This window comes from Maylandia zebra, linkage group LG11 (genome assembly GCF_041146795.1).
Source record: "Maylandia zebra isolate NMK-2024a linkage group LG11, Mzebra_GT3a, whole genome shotgun sequence".
NCBI classification, from domain to species: Eukaryota; Metazoa; Chordata; class Actinopteri; order Cichliformes; family Cichlidae; genus Maylandia; species Maylandia zebra.
Window position 1 is genome coordinate 20094994 of NC_135177.1, and position 24709 is coordinate 20119702.

The 24709-nt window shown below is 40.2% G+C and overlaps 2 protein-coding genes across 3 annotated transcripts; both read left to right on the forward strand.

Annotated features, from left to right (window-relative positions):
- Nucleotides 1-1426: 1426 nt before the first annotated feature.
- On the forward strand, nt 1427-9414 carry rbm12bb (RNA binding motif protein 12Bb). The gene is given in 4 exon segments (XM_024804320.2): nt 1427-1580; nt 7056-7545; nt 7547-8068; nt 8071-9414. Coding segments are annotated over 3 exon segments (1905 nt in total). The 5' UTR covers nt 1427-1580; nt 7056-7077; the 3' UTR covers nt 8986-9414.
- Nucleotides 9415-11213: 1799 nt separating this feature from the next.
- Nucleotides 11214-24562, forward strand: gra (granulito). 2 transcript variants are annotated; one of them, XR_013100823.1, is made up of 8 exons: nt 11214-11375; nt 13512-16693; nt 20682-20764; nt 20868-20911; nt 21918-21975; nt 23554-23660; nt 23753-23811; nt 24095-24562. XR_013100823.1 is itself a non-coding variant. In XM_024804184.2 (7 exons), exons 2-7 carry the CDS (start codon nt 20683-20685, stop codon nt 24120-24122), a joined length of 378 nt encoding a protein of 125 aa, XP_024659952.1. In that variant the 5' UTR covers nt 16564-16693; nt 20682; the 3' UTR covers nt 24123-24562. The 2 variants fall into 2 exon arrangements, 1 of the variants encoding a protein (XP_024659952.1); XM_024804184.2 differs by lacking the exon at nt 11214-11375 and having other exon boundaries at nt 16564-16693.
- The last annotated feature ends 147 nt before the right edge of the window (nt 24563-24709 follow it).

Sequence of the window (24709 nt, forward strand, 5' to 3'; positions counted from 1 at the left end):
ATTTCAAGTTATCGATACTTATTTTTCTTCCTTTTTTAGTGGTGGAAATGGGCTTCCATAAAAAATTGCAGAGCGGTTTAATCAGTTTGCTGGTATCAGCTCCAATGCTGCTCCCGCAGCAGACTACACCAAAGTACACTGCACTCACAATACCTAAAAAGCAGATTTCATCTGATCTCTGTTTTGATTTGTTCTTCTTTTTTTTTTGTATTATCATTAGGCATAGCAGAAAATATTAACACACACACACACACACACACACACACACACACACACACACACACACACACACACACACACACACACACATCTGCAGGAAGCTCCTGAGGATGTTTTACCAGTCGGTGGTTGCTGGAGTACTTTTCTATGCTGTGGTGTGCTGGGGGAGCAGCACAGCAAAGAAGGACTCATCCAGGCTGGAGAAACTGATCAGGAGGGCTAGCTCTGTGGTCGGCATGAAGCTGGACACTCTGGTGACAGTGGCAGAGAAAAGGACATTAAAGAAACTGATGGACATTATGAACAATGCTGGGCATCCTCTGCACACGGCCATAAACAATCAGAAGAGTCTGTTCAGTGACAGGTTGCTTCTCCCCAAGACAAGAACTAACAGACTGAAAAACTCCTTTGTCCCACACGCCATCAAACTGTTTAACTCCTCTCTGGAGGGGAGAGGGAGGGGAAACAGGAGGACAAAGGAGGGGGGAACAACTAAGCTGTAGTGCCTCTTCACCTCACTGTACAATACCTTGTGCAATACTTTTTGTAAATAGTCAACAGTGCAATAGACTCAATACTTGAAATGTGCAATTCACTTGTATTTTTTATTTTTTATTCCTATTTATTCTATTTATCCCCTTTGTATATTTTATTTATATCTGTCTCTGTATTTATATATGTGTGTGTGTGTGTGTGTGTGTGTGTGTGTGTGTGTGTGTGTGTGTGTGTGTGTGTGTGTGTGTGTGTGTATATATATATATATATATATATATATATAACAATTCTGTAACTGTAACTTCGGTCGTTGCTGTGCTTTTTGGAAGTCGAATTTCCCAGAGGAACCCACCCGAGGGATTAGTAAAGTTCTATCTTATCTTATCTCTTATCTTACACACACACACAGACAATATAAAACTGTATATTGTGGGGGAAAAAACTCTAGATGAATGTAACTTTGGAGAAGATTGTAAATGTGTTAAGGATACAGGCTGGTTAATTAGCAAGTCAACTAATGGTTAGGCTCTGCTAGAACTTTGCCTGAGCATTCTCACGCCGGTACAGTAGACGGCAACATGCACCTTTGACTTCGGTTTGGACCGCGCCGCCTGAGGAAGAAGGAAAAAAAGGCGCCGAAGAAGGCCACTTTCCCACTTTCGCGTTTCAGACCACACTCCATACCAGTTGGTGGCGGTAATGCACCATTCAGTTGTTTGTCAACTGACAATAAAATTTTAAAAGGAGGAAGAAGAAGGCCATTTTCCCCTGAAACAGTGCCGTGAGAGCGACGTACCCGAGCTTTATTGTTCTCATTATCTCCACTGCTCTCGATATTTTAACGAGAGTCTTTGGTTGCCTTTTGTGTAAGTTCTGACGTTGGTTATGTGACAGTATGGTGGTAATATTAAAAAACGAAAACGTCGTCATTGCTGCTGGCCGGGTTCGGGCGATAAACGAGCTAACGCTAAAGCTACAGGCCTAGCTGGGTACAAAGACGAGTGCAGCTCAGCTCGACATTTTGTTCTTGGTTTCAGCGGCAGAGGCGTTTGAAGTGCCAGAAACAACCTGGGGAACAATCCACGTTAGCTAATCTCAGCTGGCATACAAGGTTACGATGTGTGCAGGTTGCGTGTATTTTACGTGTATATTTTGTCAACGATGCGGCTAACGGGGGCATGTCCGATTCAGTATTGGCGACGTGGTTGTTATGTACTTGGAGCACTGAGCTTTTGATTAGGTGCACGTTGGAGACACATTTAAGTCATTTAGCAAGTTATTGTACATGTTGGGGGTTTCTCTCTACGTGGATGGCCAACCTGGAACAGTTAAGGCTCTGTCGTTGGTCGTGCCCCCATCCCGTGATGCATGGGTGGTGATTTCTGGTTGACAGCAACTCAGTTTGCAAAGATTCTGAGATCTCCCTGCCGTGCATGAAGGCGACTCATCAAGATACCATGTTAGTTCGTTTTCTCATTGATATTGGTGGTAAAAGGTCCTGTAATTTTCACTTTGGGTTAATGATCTTGAACTGAGCAGTGACTTCAGCGTGCTCCTGCATAAGGACCATACAGGGAGTGCAGAATTATTAGGCAAATGAGTATTTTGTCCACATCATCCTCTTAATGCATGTTGTCTTACTCCAAGCTGTATAGGCTCGAAAAACTACTACCAATTAAGCATATTAGGTGATGTGCATCTCTGTAATGAGAAGGGGTGTGGTCTAATGACATCAACACCCTATATCAGGTGTGCATAATTATTAGGCAACGTCCTAGTGACGGACGGTTGACAGCCAGGAGATGGCAGTAATGCAACAGTTTTGGATGCAAGCTGCCGTTAAACTTGACTGAAGAAGTAGGCAACGTCCTTTCCTTTGGCAAAATGGGTCAACAGAAGGACTTGACAGGCTCAGAAAAGTCAAAAATAGTGAGATATCTTGCAGAGGGATGCAGCAGTCTCAAAATTGCAAAGCTTCTGAAGCGTGATCATCGAACAATCAAGCGTTTCATTCAAAATAGTCAACAGGGTCGCAAGAAGCGTGCGGAAAAACCAAGGCGCAAAATAACTGCCCATGAACTGAGAAAAGTCAAGCGTGCAGCTGCCAACATGCCACTTGCCACCAGTTTGGCCATATTTCAGAGCTGCAACATCACTGGAGTGCCCAAAAGCACAAGGTGTGCAATACTCAGAGACATGGCCAAGGTAAGAAAGGCTGAAAGACGACCACCACTGAACAAGACACACAAGCTGAAACGTCAAGACTGGGCCAAGAAATATCTTGAGACTGATTTTTCTAAGGTTTTATGGACTGATGTAATGAGAGTGAGTCTTGATGGGCCAGATGGATGGGCCCATGGCTGGACTGGTAAAGGGCAGAGAGCTCCAGTCCGACTCAGACGCCAGCAAGGTGGAGGTGGAGTACTGGTTTGGGCTGGTATCATCAAAGATGAGCTTGTGGGGCCTTTTCGGGTTGAGGATGGAGTCAAGCTCAACTCCCAGTCCTACTGCCAGTTTCTGGAAGACACCTTCTTCGAGCAGTGGTACAGGAAGAAGTCTGCATCCTTCAAGAAAAACATGATTTTCATGCAGGACAATGCTCCATCACACGCGTCCAAGTACTCCACAGCGTGGCTGGCAAGAAAGGGTATAAAAGAAGAAAAACTAATGACATGGCCTCCTTGTTCACCTGATCTGAACCCCATTGAGAACCTGTGGTCCATCATCAAATGTGAGATTTACAAGGAGGGAAAACAGTACACCTCTCTGAACAGTGTCTGGGAGGCTGTGGTTGCTGCTGCACGCAATGTTGATGGTGAACAGATCAAAACACTGACAGAATCCATGGATGGCAGGCTTTTGAGTGTCCTTGCAAAGAAAGGTGGCTATATTGGTCACTGATTTGTTTTTGTTTTGTTTTTGAATGTCAGAAATGTATATTTGTGAATGTGGAGATGTTATATTGGTTTCACTGGTAAAAATAATTGAAATGGGTATATATTTGTTTTTTGTTAAGTTGCCTAATAATTATGCACAGTAATAGTCACCTGCACACACAGATATCCCCCTAAAATAGCTAAAACTAAAAACAAACTAAAAACTACTTCCAAGAACATTCAGCTTTGATATTAATGAGTTTTTTGGGTTCATTGAGAACATGGTTGTTGTTCAATAATAAAATTATTCCTCAAAAATACAACTTGCCTAATAATTCTGCACTCCCTGTATGAGCGACTGGCTCAAAGTCTTACTTATTTCCTTTACCTGATACAGCCATTGCTGCTATAAACTGCACGTTTTGGAATCATTGGGAGAAGCTGGATCAAGGCGGCAATGTAGTGAAGAAACCTTGAAGAAGAACAACATCCTGATTTCTTTGAGGTCTTTTTCTTTCCTGCTTTGCTTCATCAGAAACAACAGTCTAGCTCGACCTGTCCGACCAGCTTGAAAGCAGGAAATCTGAACTGGTAACACAAAAAAAGGAGTGAACAAAGGAGTGTGAATTTTCACCATCTAATTAGGTTTGCTTATAAGAAGATCCAAATTCATTTAATTATGAATTGAGGTGGACTTTGTGGTGGCTGAAGCATAAAACATTATTTTTTAACTAGCTTTTTATGAGCAGTCAGTTATTAACTTCTGAAACATTGGAGTGTTTTGCACAGCTTTGAAGCTAAAATGTACATAATTGATACATTTGGGTATTGTAAGTAACGTCAAGTAAGGACTTCTTTGCCCAAAACAAATGAAAATGCTGCTTTGAGCTATGCCCACACTGGTATACTTTTAGCTCTAAAGCAATACTGAAGGGTTTCACGTGTTGTAAATGTGCAGCTTAATTAGGGCTGCTCGATTATGGCAAAAATGATAATCACGATTATTTTTTATTAATTGAGATCTCGATTATTTGACGATATTTATTTAACAATAACAATGTATTGAATAATGACTTTAAAGATTGTCATAAAATAGTGTGCAAATACGGATAACTGTGCAAATGTTTGCAATATAAAAAACAAATGAAAAATGTAAACATCTGTTCACTGAACTTTGCAGTGTTGCTCTGTGGTGCAGCTACGACACTGTAGCAAAGTTTACACACTATGTCTACTTGATCCACGTCTGACTCCGCGAACCCATAATGTTTCCACACCACTGAAGTTTTTTTTTTTACCTCTCTTTTAAACCAACAGCAGTCACTCTCCTCTCCAAATAACTTCTGCTTAGCTTTCCGAGCTTCCCTCGGGTCCTCTTAATCAGCGGTCCCCAACCCCCGGGCCTCGGACCGGTACCGGTCCGTTAGTCGTTTGGTACCGAGCCGCGAGAGTTGAGGCTCAGGTGTGAAATGTATAGTTTTCAGGGTTTTTATCGGTTTTCAGCGTTATTTTGTTATCGTTTTTATCGTTTACTCAGTTTTCCTTGGTCTTTTCACGTGTGTTATGAATAAATGTTCTTTTTTTCGGTACCGGTACTAGTTTTATTTTGTTGTATTTATCCGCGACACCTTAAAGGCCGGTCCATGAAAATATTGTCGGGCATAAACCGGTCCGTGGCGCAAAAAAGGTTGGGAACCGCTGCTCTCAGTGTTGCCAACTCCTCAGTAAGTAAAATCGCTATTGGTTGTCCTAAAAGTCGCTAGAAGTCGCCAAATGACGTCATCGCTTAATTTGTAGAATTGGTCATGCTAATGTAATTGTAACCTACGTTGTTGGAGAGAGAAATAACATCGTGGAAGAGACATAAAGTGAGTAAAAAACGTCCTAAATGCAGTTAGAATTTATTTAGAACTACAAATTAAATTTCTTTTAACAATTATTGTTTTTAATGTCACAGTTCCAACCCTGCTCCTTTATCCGGGCCTGGACTGGCAAAAGTGACCCGAAATTGGCGCTCTGGTGGAGTTACTTTGTGTGTGAGAGTGTTTGTTTATAAGTAGTTTTAAACTTTGTGATCCACAAAACAGCATAACAGTAAAAGAAGAATTGACTGCGTTACAGTCAGTGCGGGAGCAGCGGCTTCACTCATGCGCGATTCATTTGTCCTTTGGACGCATGGGTGTGAACATCTCCTGCCCTGATAACAGCGGGGGAGGACTATCCTCCGCCTGGGAGAGCTTTGGCACGGGTGAGGTGCCCACGGCAGCACCCGCTGCTTGTTGAGAGTAAGAGCGATGCGCGTTTTCACGTCAAAAAGTCGTCATAAATAAGTCTCCAATAATACCAGAAAAGTCGCCAGATTTGTCGCTAGTCGCTTTTTAGAAAAAAAGTCGCTAAGGGGGTCTGAAAACTCGCTAAATATAGCGACAAAGTCGCTAAATTGGCAACACTGGCTGCTCTTAATTGTTGTGACACGTGTTAGAAATGCAGAGAGGTGCGCTGGATTCGCCACACGGAGCAGCGCGAGAGTAAAGCACGAGGGAGGGGCTAATAATCGGCTCAGTCATTTTTAATGATCGTTGAAAGCCCAGATCGTAATCTGATTAAAATTCGATTAATTGAGCAGCCCTAAGCTTAATGTTCTTGTGAAGTCTGAGACTGATTTGGAGCAGCGTTTGATCATGTCTGGAACAGATGGAGCCAAGGTTAACGGTTGGAGATGTTATCTGCTGTTAAGCGTGATCTTGTCATTTTTTTCTGTAAGATGACAGTGCCAGATGAAGAACTACTCCCTACCCCCCCACCAAGCGCAGATTTCACAGCTGGATTTATGACTGGTCATCGAGGCTGTTCTGCAGTTGATCACTTGGCTAAATAAGTGGACATTATTTATAAACTTGAAAGTGGACTCACTAAATTGAGGATTTTTCTTCTTTGGGAGGTGGTTTCATTTTCAGCTTGGCATCTTTCAGAACTAATCTTGCTCGGTTATTGAAACCAGTATGGTTTTATTTTTATTTTTTCCCCCCTCATTTGCTGGTGAACACTGTGCCACCGATGTTTTTTTGTTTGTTTGTTTGGGTTTTTGGTGAAGTCAATTTGGTGGGAACTTGAGTCAAATATTTTAAATAGTGAGCAGAATTTTAGTTTTAATATGGTCTGTGTTTTAGTTCCTTAATTTTGCTGCGATTTCAACGTAAAGGCCTTTAGTTTTGTGCTTTGAAGCTTGGCTCTTTAGAATGTGAGGTGGATTTGTGATTAACCTCTGCAGTTCTTATTAGGCAGTCTTGTGTGTGTTTTTTTTAAAAATTGACCGTTTTGGGTATTGGTGTAAATGGTGTATCTGCCCCTGAGAGTGCATTGCTTTTCAGATTCCATGGTGGTACAGTGAAATGCCGGGAAATTGGCACAGAGCTACAGATGCTCTGTTGGCAATAATATTATTCTATATCCTTCTGTCTACAGGTGCTGTTGTTTGTGCTTCAGCATGGCGGTCGTCATCCGTTTACAGGGCCTGAGAGTCACAGCGGGTTCTGAGGATATTCGCAGGTTCTTCACTGGCCTCAAAATTCCTGATGGAGGGGTGCATATAATTGGTGGGGAGCGAGACGAGGCTTTCATTATCTTTGCTTCAGATGAAGATGCAAGAAGAGCCATGATACATTCAGGTGGTGTCATTAGAGGCTCACCTGTTACATTCCTGTTAAGTAGTAAAGCAGAGTTTCAGAATATGCTCGAAAGAACAACAAAAATTGTGGAGAGGGATCAGAAAAGGCGGCTTGAAGATGACATTGGACATCCTCGCAGATCTATGGAGCCAGAGATGGGCAGGAGATCAGCCAGCAGATCGGGTGACAGTCCTCCACCCCTGCTCCAGAGGGCCCCAAACACAGATGATGTGTTTTTGTTTCTAAAAGGTCTGCCTTTCTCTGTCACTGAAAAGGAAATTTGTGATTTTTTTTGGTGGTTTAGTTGTTGATGAAGTTGTTTTAGTAAAAAATCGCCAAGGATTAAACAATGGAACAGGTTTTGTCAAATTTGCAACAAGAGAGGATGCAATGGAAGGGTTGAAGAGAGATCGGGAATACATTGGCGCAAGGTATATTGAGATCTCCACGACAACATTGAATGATTGGCATCGGGTTACTGGTAGAATGCCAACAGCTGTCATAGGTGGCAGTTTCCAAAGGGGGAGATCACCCATTCCTGATCAGAGGGATCCACAGCACTGTGCAAGGTCACGATCACCTGTGGCTCAGAGGCACATTGCTCCTTCAGAAGGGGAGTACTGTGTTTTGTTGGAAAATCTGTCATTTGCAGCAGAAAAAGAACATATAAAACGTCTCTTTCATAATGCGAAACTTGGGGATGACCAGATCCTGCACTTGATTGACTCTGACGGGAAACAAAAAAGATCTGCACTGGTGCTGTTCAAGAGTTTGCGTGACTATTGTGAAGCTTTAGCTCATGAAAAAAAAGACAGTTTTTCAATCGACTAGTGCATACCCGTCCAGTTTCGAGGGAGAACATGATTGCCCTTCTGAAACCTCAAGGTACCACTGTCCGGCCTTCTGGAAACTCTGAAAGGTTTCGGGAGGGGCCTGCATCTTACTCCAGTGATCCTTATGACTCAGAGAAGATATGTGTGTTTGTGCGAAACCTGCCATTCGATGTACGAAAAGTTGAGATCATCGACTTCTTCCTTGGGTTTAATATCACAGAGGACAATGTGTGTGTGCTGCAGGACCGAGAAGGTGCTGGGGTTGGACAAGCTTTGGTGGTCTTTGGATCTGAGACGGAGGCTTTGAGGGCACTCATTCTCGATGGACGACGGTTTCTTGGGTCAAAAGTCATACTAAAATGCATTACACGTTCTGAGATGCAGGAGTTGGGTGTTGATCCACCAGTGGTGCAAGAGCCACTGCTGAGAGGGGAGCAGTACTCGGGCAAGAGCAGCGAAGCATCTTATCTCACTGGTGACACTTCATATCCTGACTTCAGGGTTCCTCGTGATGGGGGTATACCAGTAACTAATGCACAGGATAGCATCCATGGAAGTATTGATTATGAGTCTCGTGCAGCGCGGTCTCGTTCTCCAGAAGACCGGGGCAATGGAGTTCGTGGCAGTTTTCGCTCCCCTGTGGAGCCTTTTGACACTCCCACCTGTGTTCAGTTACTCAACCTACCTTTCCAAATCAGAAGTGAAGAAATCTACGATTTTTGTTACGGGTATCGTATAATACCTGGATCTGTGTCACTGCAGTATGACCAGAGTGGAAAACCTAAAGGCTCTGCTACTTTGGTATTTGAGTCTCGTCGAGAGGCTTTAACGGCAGTTGAAGAACTAGGTGGGAGACCAATAGGGCAGAGAAAAATAAAGCTACTCCTTGTGTGAAAGTAAAATTGCTTTTCATTGCACTTAAAATTCCAGGTGTAATTGGAAATGTAAACAATGTTGATTTGAAAAACCACTGCCTTGTTGTTGTTTTTTTCATTTTTTTTCGTTTTTTTTTTTTTTTTTTATGTAGGGTGGGGAAAAGGAGGGTGTTGGGGGCTGTTGATATGGGGTGGCTTTATGATTCTAACTATAAAGTTAGCTTGCATGTATTTAATTTAGCCTTGTTTTAGCTGCTAAAAGCAATACTCTATTTCAATTTTTGATTGAACTTGTTATAGTGTGTATTCCATTTCATCTTACTGTCTTTTTGTCATTTTAAAATAAAAATGGATGCTTTTGAATTGTTAACATTAAATTAGGATCTGCTGATCAAGCTTGTCTATACAGGATACAGATAAATAATAAATAAAAAATATTTCGGGTTCAGTGATGTATTTTTTTTTTCTCCCCTCAAAGACCTGTTATGATATTCTGCATTTTATTGATTTTATTTTTTGTAGACAGCCTTCAAAGAACAAAACCTTAAATACGACCACCGTTTAAATGGCCACTACTCATCTGTAGTGGTGAATATGGTGTACTGACAGGTTTGAAATAATAACTATAGAGGCCTGTCTAAAACTATTGCTTGCTCCGCTACTGCTGCGCCCTAGCTTCAGCATGAGTGAATGGTGGTACGACCGAGCCAGAATGCGCTCACATAGCTAGCGAAGAGTTGTGGGAGAGCTCTAAAACACAAATGATAGCGAATGCAGCGCCTCGGGAAGTGTTTAAAATGACAAGACTAACAGTCTGATCCCCCAACGAAGTCTTATGAGCATGTGTTTTAGCCAATTTCTATTTGTATCAGCCACTAATCGAGTGCCTCTGTTTCTGAGGCTTCTCTGTTCAGCATCACATGATATGGGTGCACAGCTGGCGCGAACCCCGGAGCGCACTGCGGCTCCTACGAGTCAAACAACCAGTTAAAATTTCAAAAAGGCAGGCCTTGTTAGAGAGCATCACACAGTGGTTAAAATCTCAATAACAGAGACCTTGGTCCTTTGATAAACATATTTCATGCTTCATTTATTTGATGTTGTTTATCATAGTCTATTTGATTGATTACTTTTTGTTCTGCCTATTCAGTTTTTTTGTCATCCACTGGAACAATTTGAACTGCACTAATGTGATGATGGAAAGAGAAATACTTTTGTTATCCCATACTTTCTTTTAATTCTTTTGGCACAGCAGTTGCAATGAATAATAATATTACTGATGATGATAATATGCAGGAGATGATTCTGTGCCTGACAGATACTTTAAATTATTGAGGTTGATCACAAGTGATATGAAAGATTTCCTTTATCTGTCCTTGTGCCATCAGAGCTGAATCAGCCTGTTAGAGAAAGTGATCTGCTGTCTTTGGAAGCCCGTTTCCGCCACAAAGTATCCATAACTCAAAGTTTCGCGTTATCTTTCTTGAAATTTCGACTTATGGACTCAAAATTTTGAGATAAGTAACGCAAAATTTTGACTCACTTTTCTCAAAATTTGGCAGAGCTAACTTGAAATTTTGAGTTCATAAGTCAAAATTTTGAGAAAATAACTCAAAGATTTGAGAAAGATAACTCGAAATTTCAAGTTATGGATACTTATTTTTCTTCCTTTTTTAGTGGTGGAAATGGGCTTCCATAAAAAATTGCAGAGCGGTTTATTCAGTTTGCTGGTATCAGCTCCAATGCTGCTCCCGCAGCAGACTACACCAAAGTACACTGCACTCACAATACCTAAAGGGCAGATTTCATCTGATTGCCGGATCTCTGTTTTGATTTGTTCTTCTTTTTTTTGTATTATCATTAGGCATAGCAGAAAATATTAACACACACACACACACACACACACACACACACACACACACACACACACACACACACACACACACACACAGACAATATAAAACTGTATATTGTGGGGGAAAAAACTCTAGATGAATGTAACTTTGGAGAAGATTTTAAATGTGTTAAGGATACAGGCTGGTTAATTAGCAAGTCAACTAATGGTTAGGCTCTGCTAGAACTTTGCCTGAGCATTCTCACGCCGGTACAGTAGACGGCAACATGCACCTTTGACTTCGGTTTGGACCGCGCCGCCTGAGGAAGAAGGAAAAAAAGGCGCCGAAGAAGGCCACTTTCCCACTTTCGCGTTTCAGACCACACTCCATACCAGTTGGTGGCGGTAATGCACCATTCAGTTGTTTGTCAACTGGCAATAAAATTTTAAAAGGAGGAAGAAGAAGGCCATTTTCCCCTGAAACAGTGCCGTGAGAGCGACGTACCCGAGCTTTATTGTTCTCATTATCTCCACTGCTCTCGATATTTTAACGAGAGTCTTTGGTTGCCTTTTGTGTAAGTTCTGACGTTGGTTATGTGACAGTATGGTGGTAATATTAAAAAACGAAAACGTCGTCATTGCTGCTGGCCGGGTTCGGGCGATAAACGAGCTAACGCTAAAGCTACAGGCCTAGCTGGGTACAAAGACGAGTGCAGCTCAGCTCGACATTTTGTTCTTGGTTTCAGCGGCAGAGGCGTTTGAAGTGCCAGAAACAACCTGGGGAACAATCCACGTTAGCTAATTTCAGCTGGCATACAAGGTTACGATGTGTGCAGCTTGCGTGTATTTTACGTGTATATTTTGTCAACGATGCGGCTAACGGGGGCATGTCCGATTCAGTATTGGCGACGTGGTTGTTATGTACTTGGAGCACTGAGCTTTTGATTAGGTGCACGTTGGAGACACATTTAAGTCATTTAGCAAGTTATTGTACATGTTGGGGGTTTCTCTCTACGTGGATGGCCAACCTGGAACAGTTAAGGCTCTGTCGTTGGTCGTGCCCCCCTCCCGTGATGCATGGGTGGTGATTTCTGGTTGACAGCAACTCAGTTTGCAAAGATTCTGAGATCTCCCTGCCGTGCATGAAGGCGACTCATCAAGATACCATGTTAGTTCGTTTTCTCATTGATATTGGTGGTAAAAGGTCCTGTAATTTTCACTTTGGGTTAATGATCTTGAACTGAGCAGTGACTTCAGCGTACTGCTGCATAAGGACCATATGAGTGACTGGCTACTTATTTCCTTTACCTGATACAGCCATTGCTGCTATAAACTGCACGTTTTGGAATCATTGGGAGAAGCTGGATCAAGGCTGCAATGTAGTGAAGAAACCTTGAAGAAGAACAACATCCTGATTTCGTTGGGGTTTTTTTTCCTGCTTTGGTTCATCAGAAACAACAGTCTAGCTCGACCTGTCTGACCAGCTTGAAAGCAGGAAATCTGAACTGGTAACACAAAAAAGGAGTGAACAAAGGAGTGTGAATTTTCACCATCTAATTAGGTTTGCTTATAAGAAGATCCAAATTCATTTAATTATAATTATGAATTGAGGTGGACTTTGTGGTGGCTGAAGCATAAAACATTTTTTTTTAACTAGCTTTTTACGAGCAGTCAACTATTAACTTCTGAAACATTGGAGTGTTTTGCACAGCTTTGAAGCTAAAATGTACATAATTGATACATTTGGGTATTGTAAGTAACGTCAAGTAAGGACTTCTTTGCCCAAAACAAATGAACATGCTGCTTTGAGCTATGACCACACTGGTATACTCCTAGCTCTAAAGCAATACTGAAGGGTTTCACGTGTTGTAAATGTGCAGCTTAATGTGCTTGTGAAGTCTGAGACTGATTTGGAGCAGCGTTTGATCATGTCTGGAACAGATGGAGCAAAGGTTAACGGTTGGAGATGTTATCTGCTGTTAAGCGTGATCTTGTCATTTTTTTCTGTAAGATGACAGTGCCAGATGAAGAACTACTCCCTACCCCCCCACCAAGCGCAGATTTCACAGCTGGATTTATGACTGGTCATCGAGGCTGTTCTGCAGTTGATCACTTGGCTAAATAAGTGGACATTATTTATAAACTTGAAAGTGGACTCGCTATATTGAGGATTTTTCTTCTTTGGGAGGTGGTTTCATTTTCAGCTTGGCATCTTTCAGAACTAATCTTGCTCGGTTATTGAAACCAGTATGGTTTTATTTTTATTTTTTCCCCCCTCATTTGCTGGTGAACACTGTGCCACCGATGTTTTTTTGTTTGTTTGTTTGGGTTTTTGGTGAAGTCAATTTGGTGGGAACTTGAGTCAAATATTTTAAATAGTGAGCAGAATTTTAGTTTTAATATGGTCTGTGTTTTAGTTCCTTAATTTTGCTGCGATTTCAACGTAAAGGCCTTTAGTTTTGTGCTTTGAAGCTTGGCTCTTTACAATGTGAGGTGGATTTGTGATTAACCTCTGCAGTTCTTATTAGGCAGTCTTGTGTGTTTTTTTTAAAAAATTGGCCGTTTTGGGTATTGGTGTAAATGGTGTATCTGCCCCTGAGAGTGCATTGCTTTTCAGATTCCATGGTGGTACAGTGAAATGCCGGGAAATTGGCACAGAGCTACAGATGCTCTGTTGGCAATAATATTATTCTATATCCTTCTGTCTACAGGTGCTGTTGTTTGTGCTTCGGCATGGCGGTCGTCATCCGTTTACAGGGCCTGAGAGTCACAGCGGGTTCTGAGGATATTCGCAGGTTCTTCACTGGCCTCAAAATTCCTGATGGAGGGGTGCATATAATTGGTGGGGAGCGAGACGAGGCTTTCATTATCTTTGCTTCAGATGAAGATGCAAGAAGAGCCATGATACGTTCAGGTGGTGTCATTAGAGGCTCACCTGTTACATTGCTTTTAAGTAGTAAAGCAGAGATGCAGAATATGCTCGACAGAACAACAAAAATTGTGGAGAGGGATCAGAAAAGGCGGCTTGAAGATGACATTGGACATCCTCGCAGATCTATGGAGCCAGAGATGGGCAGGAGATCAGCCAGCAGATCGGGTGACAGTCCTCCACCCCTGCTCCAGAGGGCCCCAAACACAGATGATGTGTTTTTGTTTCTAAAAGGTCTGCCTTTCTCTGTCACTGAAAAGGAAATTTGTGACTTTTTTGGTGGTTTAGTTGTTGATGAAGTTGTTTTAGTAAAAAATCGCCAAGGATTAAACAATGGAACAGGTTTTGTCAAATTTGCAACAAGAGAGGATGCAATGGAAGGGTTGAAGAGAGATCGGGAATACATTGGCGCAAGGTATATTGAGATCTCCACGACAACATTGAATGATTGGCATCGGGTTACTGGTAGAATGCCAACAGCTGTAATAGGTGGCAGTTTCCAAAGGGGGAGATCACCCATTCCTGATCAGAGGGATCCACAGCACCGTGCAAGGTCACGATCACCTGTGGCTCAGAGGCACATTGCTCCTTCAGAAGGGGAGTACTGTGTTTTGTTGGAAAATCTGTCATTTGCAGTGGAAAAAGAACATATAAAACGTCTCTTTCATAATGCGAAACTTGGGGATGACCAGATCCTGCACTTGATTGACTCTGACGGGAAACAAAAAAGATCTGCACTGGTGCTGTTCAAGAGTTTGCGTGACTATTGTGAAGCTTTAGCTCATGAAAAAAGACAGTTTTTCAATCGACTAGTGCATACCCGTCCAGTTTCGAGGGAGAACATGATTGCCCTTCTGAAACCTCAAGGTACCACTGTCCGGCCTTCTGGAAACTCTGAAAGGTTTCGGGAGGGGCCTGCATCTTACTCCAGTGATCCTTATGACTCAGAGAAGATATGTGTGTTTGTGCGAAACCTGCCATTCGATGTACGAAAAGTTGAGATCATCGACTTCTTCCTTGGGTTTAATATCACAGAGGACAATGTGTGTGTGCTGCAGGACCGAGAAGGTGCTGGGGTTGGACAAGCTATGGTGGTCTTTGGATCTGAGACGGAGGCTATGAGGGCACTCATTCTCGATGGACGACGGTTTCTTGGGTCAAAAGTCATACTAAAATGCATTACACGTTCTGAGATGCAGGAGTTGGGTGTTGATCCACCAGTGGTGCAAGAGCCACTGCTGAGAGGGGAGCAGTACTCGGGCAAGAGCAGCGAAGCATCTTATCTCACTGGTGACACTTCATATCCTGACTTCAGGGTTCCTCGTGATGGGGGTATACCAGTAACTAATGCACAGGATAGCATCCATGGAAGTATTGATTATGAGTCTCGTGCAGCGCGGTCTCGTTCTCCAGAAGACCGGGGCAATGGAGTTCGTGGCAGTTTTCGCTCCCCTGTGGAGCCTTTTGACGCTCCCACCTGTGTTCAGTTACTCAACCTACCTTTCCAAATCAGAAGTGAAGAAATCTACGATTTTTGTTACGGGTATCGTATAATACCTGGATCTGTGTCACTGCAGTATGACCAGAGTGGAAAACCTAAAGGCTCTGCTACTTTGGTATTTGAGTCTCGTCGAGAGGCTTTAACGGCAGTTGAAGAACTAGGTGGGAGACCAATAGGGCAGAGAAAAATAAAGCTACTCCTTGTGTGAAAGTAAAATTGCTTTTCATTGCACTTAAAATTCCAGGTGTAATTGGAAATGTAAACAATGTTGATTTGAAAAACCACTGCCTTGTTGTTGTTTTTTTCATTTTTTTTTTTTTTTTTTTTTTTAATGTAGGGTGGGGAAAAGGAGGGTGTTGGGGGCTGTTGATATGGGGTGGCTTTATGATTCTAACTATAAAGTTAGCTTGCATGTATTTAATTTAGCCTTGTTTTATCTGCTAAAAGCAATACTCTATTTCAATTTTTGATTGAACTTGTTATAGTGTGTATTCCATTTCATCTTACTGTCTTTTTGTCATTTTAAAATAAAAATGGATGCTTTTGAATTGTTAACATTAAATTAGGATCTGCTGATCAAGCTTGTCTATACAGGATACAGATAAATAAAAAATATTTCGAGTTCAGTGATGTATTTTTTTTTTCTCCCCTCAAAGACCTGTTATGATATTCTGCATTTTATTGATTTTATTTTTTTGTAGACAGCCTTCAAAGAACAAAACCTTAAATACGACCACCGTTTAAATGGTCACTACTCATCTGTAGTGGTGAATATGGTGTACTGACAGGTTTGAAATAATAACTATAGAGGCCTGTCTAAAACTATTGCGTGGTGGGGGTTTTTTTGTGTGTGTGTGTGTGTGCTTTCTGCTCATTTTACATAATTTGTAAGCACTGGGAGAGCTGCACAGCTCAAACCTAGTGAAAAATTAGTTTAAAAAATGTGAACATTTAAAATGACAATTTCTAATTTTCTCTTGTGTATAACAATCTAAAATAACTTTGTATACAAAATTTCTCAAGACATTTAGTTAACTGATAAACGGTAGTTGATCAACCACTAAGCACTTATCCAATGTTGCAACGAGGTGTACCGGGTCCTGGTAGCCGCCTAAGCAATGGCGAGGTGTGGCTTCACATCAAATACGGCTGTTACAGAAGACCGTACAGTTATAAAAAGAAAAAACACTCCTTTTAATGCTGTAACGATAGTCAATACCTACTTGTACAGAAAAAACATTCACATATTGATAAAATTGCTAATTAGATTAAATGTGGAAACAACACTACTCCCTTTTCACAACAGTAGAACGTGTATCGATGATGGTGACTGCATGAGTTTTATTTTGAAAATTAAAATTCGGAAGTCGTGTTATTTGTGTTTTTTCTTCCTCTTGACTAGCATGACACTGGTGAGGCGAACAGGCTGAAATCCACGCTGAGGGAATTTCGTTGAACTAGAGGTGAATAAATTTTAAACCTCAATATCTATAAATTCGCGCAATGAGCAGAGCGTTGCTAGTTAGATTTAATAGATGTTTATAGGAGTTCAAACTTTTGCATCGTTTTCCAAGTTATGTTTTTCTATTACTTGTCTTATTTTTCTTTCTCGTTTTGTTGTTTTAACGTCATTTAGCCTATCTGTACACACAATGCTGACCATTAAATACGCAGCGAACTGTGAACCTTCACATCAACCGCTAATGTTAACGTTAGCTGCTCGCCGTTGCCTTGATGCGCAGGCTTTACACAGATTCATTTTATTTTTTAGGGGGTGCCATGAGCGCGTTATAGTGGACAGCGGGATCGTTACACCTGTTTTCAAAAGTTGTTTTGTTAATGCAGTTAAATTGAGATTTAGATTTTTAGAAAAGGCTTTTAACAACTATTGTTGACAGCCTCATAAAGTTTGGCAAGTTAGCTTACATCCAGTGTAGTAAAGTTAAGCTAAATGAAACATGTTAAGTAATAAGTAAATAAACAACTAACATTAAACCGATTTTTATTTAAGTATATTAAGCCGGAGAATTTATTATTTATGTAAGGTTCTTATTTAATTATTTTTCTATTCTGTTTCTCTGTATGCTAAACCTTAGGAGTTTGATATTTAACGGTCTAACCCTGACCAGACTATTTTAGCTAATAAAATGCGAATACTTTCTTTTTCTTTGAGATTTCCCTATTTGTGTTTATCGTTATCAGTAATTCTTCCTTTTCATCACAGATATCACACCGCATTTAATCGTTGTATTCTTTAAACAAAGATGAAATGAAAAATTGTTTAAACAAAATTACTATTATTATTATTGTTGTTGTTGTTTGGCCAGCCTTGTCTGTGACTTCTTACAAAACACACTTTCACACCTGGATGAGTTAATGCCAGATGAGTTAATACTTTTTGCTGTACAATATAAAGTGCCTTGGGGTGACTGTTGCTGTGATTTGGCACTGTGTACTGTCATGTGAGAAAATTGGGACACCCCCATTAACTAATCAGCTCTTTATTATGAACTGTTCACATATCAATTTCCAATCATGATTTTATGTATTACTGGAAAAGAAAGCGACGTAATTGCAATTAAACAACATAAATATAAATGATAAATTTCAATCGGCCTTCAAACAACATCACAGCACTGAATCAGCGCTGCTTCGTGTTTTCAATGATCTTTTACTAATGGCTGACAATGGACGCCCCTCTGTCCTAGTGCTATTGGATCTTTCATCGGCATTTGACATGGTTGACCATAACATCCTATTGGCGAGACTAGAGCACACTGTAGGCATTAAGGGCGCTGCCTTGGATTGGTTTAAATCCTACCTCTCCAATCGGCTCTCTTCGGTACATCTGGCCACATCCTCTTCTTCGGCTGTACCTGTTTGCTGTGGTGTCCCCCAGGGATCTGTGTTAGGCCCTACCCTTTTCTCATTGTACATGCTTCCTTTAAGTGCTATCTTTGAGAAATACCACATTGCTTTTCACTATTATGCGGATGATATCCAGATCTATTTTGAGCTAAACGATGATCTTGCTCTGTCTTTGAATAGCTTCCGAGAATGCATGTGTGAGGTCAAGAAATGGCTTTTGGCAAATACTCTTATCCTTAATGATAAGAAAACCGAAATTATGATTTTTGGTAGTAATGCCCTTCGTGCCAAACTTCGGGATGCCTTTGGTTTTCTCACTAGTTCTTTCTCTGACACTGTTAGGAATCTGGGTGTCTTATTTGACAGCTCATTTACACTTGATAAACAAGTGTCTGCTGTTGTCAGATCTAGTTTTTACCAGCTTCGCCTTATTTCTAAGGCCAGGCACTATATCCCGTATAAAGACCTAGAAAAGCTCATCCATGCCTTTGTAACGTCAAGGCTAGATTACTGTAATTCACTTTATTGTGGTCTCCACTCTTCCCTTTTACATAGATTACAGACAGTTCAGAATGCTGCAGCACGCATTCTAACTAAAACCAAGAAGTTTGCCCACATTACTCCTGTCCTTGCTGATCTGCACTGGTTGCCTGTCAAATATCGTATTCAATTTAAAATTTTGTTGTTTACTTTTAAAATTACCAATAACACTGCACCAAGCTATCTTAAGGAACTTTTAAACCCATATGCTCCTGCTAGGGCTTTAAGGTCATCCTCACAGTTACTGCTGGTTCAGCCCAGATCTCGACTGAAATCTAGAGGTGATCGATCGTTTGCTCTAGTTGCACCGGAGCTGTGGAACAATCTCCCGATTGGCATCCGGGCGTCTGATTCTATTCATTCTTTTAAATCACAGCTAAAAACATATCTTTTTAAACTTGCCTTTTCTACCAGTTAAATGCTGGCTTGCTTGCAGTGACCTATTGACCTATTGTATTGTATTGTATTAAATTCTCTGCTATCTTTCCATTATTGGTGTCTTTTATCATGGTGGTACAGTCTTACCTTGCTATAACCTATGTGCTGCAGTTTACTCTTATTGGTGGCTTTTATCTGTGAACATAATTCGTTACCTTTATGTATTTGATGTTAATGTGTGAACTGTTTTATTTTTTATTGTTTTATGTAAAGCACTTTGGTATGCCCAAGGCTTTTAAATGTGCTCTATAAATAAAGATTGTTGTTGTTGTATAAATGAACATTTTGTGAAACATCAAAAAACCCAAAAATGTTTGTTTTAATGGAGGAAAAAGTTAGGAAACCCTACCCCCTGATAACTAGTGTTGCCTCCTTTGGCTCATATAACTTCAGCGAGACGCCTTTTGTAACTTTTTACCAGTCTCTGACATGATCAGAAGAAGGTTCGCTCCACTCCTCAGTGCAGAATTCCTTCAGCTGTGAGATGTTTGAGGGTTTTCTGGCATGTACAGCCCGTTTCAAGTCACCCCACAGCATCTTAATGGGGTTAGGATCAGGGCTTTGACTTTGCCATTCCAGGACTCTCCACTTCTTAGTTTTTAGCCAGTCCTTGGTAGATTTGCTGGTATGCTTTGGGTCATTGTCATGTTTTAGTGTCCAGTTCCGCTTCAGCTTTAATTTTTTAACAGATGGTCTCACATGTTCTTCAAGCACCCTCTGATACACAGCAGAATTCATGATGGATTCTGTGATGGTGAGCTGGCCAGGTCCTGCTGCAGCAAAGCACCAAACTAAATTTGAGGTATAGATAAGGCAAGGTTCTTTTAAAATGCTGGTTAACGATGTACTGATCATGTGCACCTAATGTGATACACCTGTGTGTGATTTTAACCATTTTAAGTGGGATAATATGTGAGGGTGTCCTAATTTATTCCTCACCAGAAATTGCATTCTTTTAAAATTACATTTCACATAAAATTTTAAAACGGCTTTTCTTATTTTTTTTAATTGTTTAGTGATATTATTTGGATTCCTCAGTATCATTAAAATTGGCATTAAATATCCATATGGCCAAATATATTTTAAAATATACAGGCTTTCATAGGGTGTCCTAATTTTCTCACATGACTGTATATAAATTGAACTGAAACAGGGACTGTGATTGCAGTTTGGTTTTGTATCACAAACGTTTTTTTTGTTTTTGTTTATTTTGCTAGTTTCACAAAATCTAAGCAATCATCTTGTTATGTAGATGCATGACATTTACAACTTTTCATACCAATAAACTCAAATTATTTAGTGAAGTATTTGAATATTGTAGCTGTAAAAAAAGATACTTAATTATGAAATAATAAAGTCATTACCAATGGGAATAAAATAATATCAATAATTTATAGGGTCATAAATCATTACACACTATAGTGAAAAGTTGTAAGTATTCCTGATATGCAGCCTTGGCCTTGGTTTGGACTCCAAACCCCTCTTTTTAAAACACTGAAAAGTAATATATTAGTGACTAATGTCTCCTTCTGTTAATGCAGCACTGCTTAGTAGGCTTGTAGAAATTAGTTGGCTTAAAGCATGTTTGAACCTTACTGACGCCAGAATGGAGGTATCAAGGAGAAGAATCCTTCAAAAGCACCTGGAGCCAGCGAGACCCCTGCGCCGCTGCATTCCTGCCGACATTGGTAAGTCATCAGTGCAAGTAAACAGGATCAAATGTGCCAGTTTGAAATGTAATGTGTTCCCGTGTAATGAATGTTCATATGGGGATTTTAATACTTTGTTTAGATCCACCAATAAATCCTGCTGCACATGTCCTGATGGATCAAGAGGCAAGTAAAAAATAAAACCCTAATTATGAAGATGGTTGCATGGTGATGCAGTGGTTAGTACTCGTGACTCATAGGAAGAAGGTTAGTTCTGTGTGGAGTTTAAATCTTCTCCATGTGTCTGCATGGCTTCTTCCCACAGTCCAAAGACATGCAAAGGTTAGGTTAGTAGCTGTTCATCTGGACGTTACGTTTTCAATGGGAAAAATGTTTTGTCACTCATCCAATTGAATTCTTCAGTCTCGAGACTGAAGAATTCCCTTGGATGAGTGACGCAACGCTACGTCCAGATGAACAGAATCCACCTTTTGGGATTTACTTACCTTAATGATTGAGCATGCATCAAGACGTTAGGTTAATATGTGATTCTAAGTTGACTGTAGGTATGAATGTGAGTATGTCTGTCTCCCTCTCTATTACAGCTGTGCACTATGAAAGCTGGGATAAACTAAACATATTACACTTTTTTCACAGAAGGTAAAATATAGTTTTGGTAAATGAAGCCTACTAATAAAAAAGGAGTTTAAACGACATTGTTACAAAAAGGTGAAGCTGACAGTGTATATATGATATGGAGATACATGTATAACAGTACTGAAAAAAAGTACTAAAAAGCATCCACCTGTTTGAAGGTAATTCATAATCAAACAACAAAAAAGGATGGGAAAGTGAACATGTTCTAAGCTTTGGCTTTCCATAGTTTGTCCATCAGGCTCTAGCTTGTCACTGCAAATCTGGGTTTTGTAGAGATGCTGTTTGCCATGGTGAGACGTTGTCAGGCTAAGATTAATCTAAGATGATTTTTTCCACTGTGTGAGCACCTTATGCCACCAGAGTAAACCTGTGACACACCTCAACATTTGAGAACGGTGGCACTACACAAAGATGACACATAACACTAACCTTTCAAATAACTAATCATTTAATTATTCGGCGCTTCAGTATTTTAGACTCATGATATCATGCTTTTTAAAAAAATATATTTAAGCTGAAATTTTGTATTTGATAGACAAATATTGGTGTAGAGCAGTTCTACAAGATCATCAACCTTCATAAACAGAAAAAAGGTGAGTCTTTTCTTCTTCTTCTTATATTATTTTTTTCCAAAATAATATATTTTGCTGTCCCATAGGCTAATAAACAAGGCGTGGAAAGCACTTCAGCTTGTCAGTGTGGTAAACAAGTGTTTTTGGTGTGCATTCTAGTAGCTGCAATTCCAGAAATGCCAAGGAGGCTTAGCAGGAGATTAAAAAAAAGTATACACATAGATAGTGCATTTCATATATTTTCTGAATCACAGATTAAGACACATACGTTTGCATGAGAGTGAGACACAGTTTTCACTTCGTTCAGTGTTTTTTGTAAGGTTACGGTTTAATAACTTGCACATATAAAATTTATTCTGCCAGAAGAAAATCTATCACAATGCTGAAAATGTTCTTCACAATTTTATACCAAACCTCTGAACCAAACATAACCTGCTCCTGGCCGTTCTAGTTTTTATTCTCCCACCTGCAGCTTTTCTGGTTTTTAAGGGTTCAAGCATAAACATTAAATAAAAAACAAAATCATAGACTCAGTCTATGAACAAATTTGATGGGAAGTCAACAATATATGGTCCTGTTTTATGATCATATATTAATGCTTATAGAACAATGAAACTATTTTAAAGTTTTTTGTTGCCAGCAGAAAAAAAATATATCAAGGAATCAGATTTTGTCATCAGGGAAACTCAAAGACTTCAGACCCTCGTACTCTCCCCTCAGGTGTCTGAAGAATCTTCCTGGAATTAGTGTTTTGTGAAGAACTGTTTGGTCATTAGGCAGTAATTTCATACCGATTGGTCTCTAATCTGGAACATAACATGCTCCAGAGCAGGTTATAAGTTATCATGGCAATGTACCCCAGTAAGAAGTAAACCACCTTTGTAGTACAGGAAATCCAAGGTTAACTCTGAAGTTACCTGGATAATCTGATATCCTGCTTCACAGTCAGGCCTCTGGTCACTCTGACTGAAAATCTGAGTGTCTCAACTCTACTGCTTCCAGCTCGACCTTGTCTCTTTTTGTCAGAGCCACTGTCTCCAAACCATTCATCACAGCAGGTCTCGCTAACGTCTTGCAAATCTTCCCTTTCACTCTTGCAGCGATACTTCTGTCACAAATCACTCAAACCTCCTCCACTCCCCCTTGCCTGCATGCTCTTCTTCACCTCGCTTGTGCTCTGTTCATCCCTTTGAAGGGTTAACCCCATGTATTTAAACCCATTTACCCTCATTACCTCTATACTTTACAGCTTCACTGTTACACCTGTCATCAAACCCTGAATTCATAAACAGTGACAAGGAGGAATTTTGGACCAAAGACATCACAAATGTTTCCTCAAAAAGCTGATATTGTGAGGAATGACCACAAGAGGGCCTTAACATCCAGTAATCAGAGAATTATCACACACCTGAATAAGCTTCTTAGAAGGAGTTTGTCTTTTTAGTGAGGTTGTGTTTGATGTTAGCCAATGCAGAAGTGTTGGTGAATCCCAATGCATCACAAACATTTTTTGTCAGCTTTATTACCTTTGAGGTAAAGAAGCAACCAGATTCTTTTGGATATCCCTAACTTGAACTCTTATACCATGTTTATCTTCAGACAGGATATCTTACACAAGGGACTTCTTAATTGGTCTGGCCAGTTGTCCGGAGGCCAGGAAGAAGCCAGAATTCTTGCCAGAGCACCCAATAGTGTTAAGTGAGGCAGTAAGTGTAAAATTCTTGTTGTTTACTTGCTAAGTGGTCCAAATAATATCAGTAGTGTCTGGATTTAAAATGCTTTTATACTATCTTCACAGAGAGATCCTGAGCAACTAAGGCTTTATGAAATGAGGATGAATGGCAAGAAAGATAAAATGTGAGTTTAATACTGTAAATTTGTTACCACAGTTTGACTTTAATGCTTTTTTCATACAGTAGAAAAACAGTAGAGAGTATAGATTATGATTTGAATGAAATACCCATTGTTCTTCAAGAATAATTTGAACATTGGACATTTATAACACCAGTTAATGTGTATATGTAGGAATTAAGTTAAAGTTAAAACCTAGAAAAAAAGGTCGTTTTTACGGTATATTGTTAAAATTAGGTCGCTAACATAAACACCATAATAAAAATATGTCACCTTTGTTTGTTTTTAGGGCGGCTGAAGGGCTTCACTCACCTTGAGAAATTAGTCTTGCTTGTGCAGTGTTTGTGTTTGCTGTTCTTCCTTTCAGTTTAATTTAACTTTTTATTTCCTATTTATTATTTTGCAGGAGGTTCACAAGAATTTCGGTTTTTGATAACCCCCTGAGAGTGCTGTAGTGTATTTATACTGTGTGAACACCTTTTTGAAACAGAAAAAAAAAAAACTGAATGGCTACTTTTCAGATGCTTTAATAAAAGTCCTGAACTGAAGTGATGGCGCCAATTATGTTTACACATAATTAGAAATTCTCTGGAGTTAAGATTTGCATTTGTCTACAAATTGCTTTTGATTTTCTGTCCTATACCTCTGCTATTATCAACCTGCTTCAGCAGCAGTTTCCATCACAAATGACACACCTGTGTATTGTACAGCTGGTGAGCATGTCCGTGCATTAAACAGCTTAAGAAATTGGCATAAACGGGAGTGACTCTTGCATCAGTCAAGCAGATATTAACAGGAACACCAATGGTATTTTATTTTATCTGTTTGTTATGTGTTCTACATAAAGTGGTTATTTGACAACAAATTTGCTATAAAAAAAAAAAAAAAAGATTAACGGTCAACA